At 40.7% G+C, this 4,832-nt stretch overlaps 1 protein-coding gene across 1 annotated transcript; it reads right to left on the bottom strand.

The window, feature by feature from the left end:
- Positions 1–1,281: 1,281 nt before the first annotated feature.
- Positions 1,282–4,442, bottom strand: RPL26L1 (ribosomal protein L26 like 1). The gene is made up of 3 exons (XM_085298081.1): positions 4,236–4,442; positions 3,379–3,519; positions 1,282–1,453 (listed from the first exon to the last, which is right to left on the bottom strand). Exons 1-3 carry the CDS (start codon positions 4,401–4,403, stop codon positions 1,325–1,327), a joined length of 438 nt encoding a protein of 145 aa, XP_085154207.1. The 5' UTR covers positions 4,404–4,442; the 3' UTR covers positions 1,282–1,324.
- Between the last annotated feature and the right edge of the window lie 390 nt (positions 4,443–4,832).

Here is a 4,832-nt window from a genome sequence, read left to right as displayed (position 1 = left end):
TCCCCCGCGCGCTCCCGCGCTCCCCTCTCAAACGCACCACCAGGGCTGCCCCGGGCAGCTTCCCACAGGAACGTACCCGACCTCTGCTTACGAAAAGATGGCAGAAGAAACAAGCCTTTTGGAGTAACACTCGCGTAGCGCCAAGGCTGGTTTTGAGCTTAGCAAAAAAACAAAAACAAACAAACAAAAAAAACCCCCAGAAAAATCTAGGAGACGCCTGCAGGAGTGACTACTTAATCCTCAGACAACGCATCTGCACAAAGACTGAAGACGTTTTGGGGAAACAGCTGCAGTGAACCCCTAGACTTGCTCTGTRCACCGGCTCTACCGAGGCAAAAGGAACCCCTCATCGAGCAGCGTGTGTGCACGCACGGACTGAGAGGGGTGGACTACACGCAAGAGAAACCGCATCTGAACCCAGCACTATAAAGCAGCCATCATACCTATAAACGCCTTCAGAAGTTCTAACGTAATTTTCCCTAATTCTCAGCATCCCATCTTTCAGACGGCACTGCTTTCTCAGGCAGGAGCTGGATTTCATTCCCTGTACATCAGTAATTAGAAAGCCATTCACTAAGCCATTAAATTCACTTAATCGCAGGGCTGTTTTCAACATCCCGCGGCAGCTTTCAATCACGTATTTTTATCAAGCTCATCCAAAACAGTGTTAAATGCAGAACTGAGACTCCCTTCACTCCTACCCTTTTCCAAAAACGGACAACTCCACTCCAAAACCATGGGTGAAATAAGCCTACTTTCCTCAATTTTCAGCATTAATGCAAAAGACTCGGGCACTACACAGCAAATTTGGTGGAAGTGTGCTTGGACACAAAACGCCTAGTGAATCTAAGCATCATCTTTTACTTTCTAATCAGATATGTGAAAAAATATGATCTACTCCAAAACAAGGAGTTACTACTTTATTTCAAAAACCTAATAATCTATTAAATATATATGGAACACAGAGGTAAACATTTTTACTTAAAACCATGGACACTTCTAAGGAAGCATTAGTTAAAGATTACCAGAAAAGATACTAAAATACACTAGCCCTCAGATGTATGTTTTCAGGATTGTAGCACCCTCTGTAACTGTGGTTGTATATGCACTGCAATTGGAAAAAAGGTCTTTAATTTCCTTAAAGTTTAAAAAAAATAAAAAGCTTTTTAATTTAGTGGAAACGTTTTTAACATAGCCAACATCAAAACATTAGAATGAACATTTAAACACTAACCAGACATACTGTATTAAGATTTTCTAAAGGAGAAGACAAACAATAGGTTTAATTTTAGCAGTTCTTTAATGGTGTCAAACAGGAGACCATCTATTCTTGCATCTTTTCAATTGTTTCTTCCTTGTATTTACCCTTCTCCTTGCCAACCTGGCGAGATTTTGCTTTACGCTCCAAGATCTTTTTGCGATCTTTGTCCAGTTTTAGCCTAGTGATCACCACCTAGAGAAAGGACAAAGAATTTAAGTCTTSGGTATTATAGTGCAACAACCTGAAACAACTGTGACAACATAAAATGGCCTACAAAGATCACCCTCTGACACAGAYTGCTGAAACATCCAAGTTTCATTTCCACAGACTATCTAATTTGATTCTAGTACAGCTGAGGTGTTGAACTGCCTACACATTTCACAGCACTGAGCTATACAAATTTCTACAGGTATATGCAGGACCGGAACATACAGAGAGATGCCTATATTCACTGCAACAACATTTGGACAAACTGAAGATCAGCCAATTTGCCATCCAACTATTTAATAAAATAATTACTTTGAAGTAAATAATCTCTTTGCCATTATACTAGGCACTGCTCAAACATGAAGTACACTACTTGCATCTAAAACATAGCATATAAATTAGTCTTGTCCCCACCACAATAAACCCAAGTTATTACTTGACCACTGTTCTAATTTTTCCATGTTTTGAACAGAAAACTGCAAGCATCGTGCTGACCCATATAAACACATTTTCAAGAACACATCTGCTATTGAACAGTTATAAAGTGGCCAGACAATTATTAAGTATTACTGACATGGGCACATAAATGATAATTTGCCTAAACCAGTTGCCTCCAAAGCCTTAAAGCTATTTCCTAACACGGCAGCAGCAAACCAAAGCTCCAATCTTCAGCTTTCTGTCCTCTTCATGCTCCCACAACTGGCAAAGAAATAAGTACTTTAGTATTACTGTAAGTAGTACTTTTAAATACAACTGATGTCAAATCCTAGAAAATCCATATAGGCTGCAGTAGGGCTACACAATTCTGGTCAGCTACATTTTGCTCTTGCTGGCTTTCAGAACACAGGAAATCACAATTAATTCCCACTTCTTTACCTAAGACAGGTAGAAACTGTTCACCTATCCCATTGCAAACTACATTTTTATATATAAATGTACATAAAAATACACAAACTATACATTCCGTGTGTGGGTGCACGTGTGTTAATAACGAGAATCTTCCTTCAAAGCCTTCTCAAAGTCTACCTTCCAACTAGGAAGAACTTTCTCAGAAATGAAGAACCAGAATAAATCTCAATTTCTTCCACTGCTATTTAGCAGGCAAGTCCTACCTGATCTTCTGTGCACTAGTTCTATCACAATGTCACCTTGCACTTCAAATGTTATTACTGGACACAAACCATTATGTTGTTTTGGAATAATTTTGCCCTCCCTCTACAGTACATACCGACTGTTTATATGAGAAAACCTGCTAAAACTTGATTTCTTCCACCAGTACTTCATTATACAAGCCTATCTGGCATGGCTGAAGCAGACTAACTTCATCTGCTTTAAACTTGTTTTTTGGCAAGTTATTCTGTTTACTCTGCAGTATTTTCCTATTATGATCCAAACGCGCTCTGTCTAGTCATCACTACACATTGTAAAACACTTCAGGCTAAAACCAGATTCATTCAAAATTTTATAACCCAYAATAACAAATCATGCGCCTGAGCATCTATTCAACCATTCCAAACACCTCCTTAATCTGCATAAACGCCATGTAGCAAGGACATAGGATTATTTTGAACGCTCTGTTCCCAAAACAACAACAATAAAAGAAGACAAGATATCTGTAATTTAAAAATATCAAGCTCTCCCAAAAAAGATTTTAGCAAGGCCCTAAAGGTCAGTCTGTAGAAGTTTCTCCATTAAACAATCCTCAAAAGTATCTGAGGTCTGGTTTCAACTGTCACTGCTTTGCTATCATGACACCGTAAYGCTTGTTTATTAACATTCCCAACAATGCAATAGTATCTCAACCCATTACTMCATGTACAGTAACAAGGCTCAACAAGTAGCAGCATCTTTTTTTTTTCTGAACAACTAGGTCCCTTYATGCATTTTAGGCCTCATTTTATACAGAGTACCTTGCTGGGATGGATTCCCACATGGACAGTTGTGCCATTAGCCTTCTCACGCTGAACACGTTCAATATAGATGACATACTTTTTTCTATASACCTGGACCACCTTGCCGATCTGCTGTCCCTTGTAGTGTCCCCGGACAACCTAAAAAAAAAAAAGAGCAGAAAACGTACAGTTTCCCACATGACACTAATATTCCTTAAGTCAGTCACAGATCTTAAGAAACACTACAATCATCCCAACAGGAAACCAGACCCTACACAGGCTGAAATCCCAACTCCATTCTTTGTACATACATGCYACAAAAACCTTCAACTACTGGACAATTTCATTAATCACTAAAATAGAAAATACAATGGAAGGGAACTGCACTTTCCCCTCATTTTGCCTGCAAAATTTTTTCAATCCAAAGGAAAATGGTCAACCTTAACAATCTTGCATCCTAGTATATCATCTGTCATCACATTTAAAACAGAAAATACTGCTAAGGTTGAGTTTATTTCTAAGTTGATCTGTTCACAAATCACAGGGAGCAAACACTCTAAGTCTAAAAAAAATAAAAGATAATCTTTGGTTTGTGTTGTTCTGCTAAAAGCCTTTAAACCCACCTGATAATCAAAGGATGTAAGCAAAGTACTTCTGTTGCTGACATGTTTTCCTTCCCACACCTGTGATCTCAACATTCAACAGGCCAACTTTATGATTACATTAACTTGTACAATCTTCCTACAAGGCTCCAAGGTAAAGCTCTAGTATCAATCTGAATACGTCTAGCCCTTCTCTTTTGTACAGACTATACATGCAAAAACAAAGAAAAAGTTCRAACGTAACAGCATAACTTAACAGATAACAACGATTACCTGAACTTCGTCATCCTTTCGAATGGGCATAGAGCGGACATTGTATTTCTGCCGCAGCTCCTTGGAGAGCGGGGAGGACATTATTTTCCTTCGAATGTGAGAAGGTGCATTAAAGTGTCGTTTGCGGTTCTTGCTGCGGTCTGAGGTCACAAACGGATTGAACTTCATTTTGGCTACAAAAAGCAAAAAATACGACAATTTTAGAGATGCTTGTAGCTYATACACACTACTCACCATCCACCCGCACGCAGCATACTATAACATTTCAAAAAAAGCGCATATCCATTTTCTGATCCCACCCCAGCTCATGTCCTCTTACAAATGTATTTCAAGCAAGGTTTAAGCCTCTCCCCCGAGCGGCGCTGACTGCGATTACCCCACGTGCTGSGCACACGCAGGTGGAGCTGTTCCTTCTCACCGGAAAGCCCCCCCGGGCCGACCGGTCTTCAGTTCTGCGCTGCTGTAAACCACGGTTCTGTGCAGCAGGCGGACGCGCGGGGCCGCACAGCTCGAACAGCTCCGCGGCCCGCTGCAAACCCGCCGGGGACCAGGCCGCACAGCGGCCCGGCGCCGGCTCACGGCCCCGCCTGCCCCCGC

This window comes from Rhea americana, unplaced genomic scaffold (assembly GCF_003343005.1).
Source record: "Rhea americana isolate MKP2758 unplaced genomic scaffold, rheAme1 scaffold_135, whole genome shotgun sequence".
NCBI lineage: Eukaryota > Metazoa > Chordata > Aves > Rheiformes > Rheidae > Rhea > Rhea americana.
The sequence above is the reverse complement of the archived record's forward strand: the minus strand, read 5'-3'. Positions and strand labels throughout refer to the sequence as shown.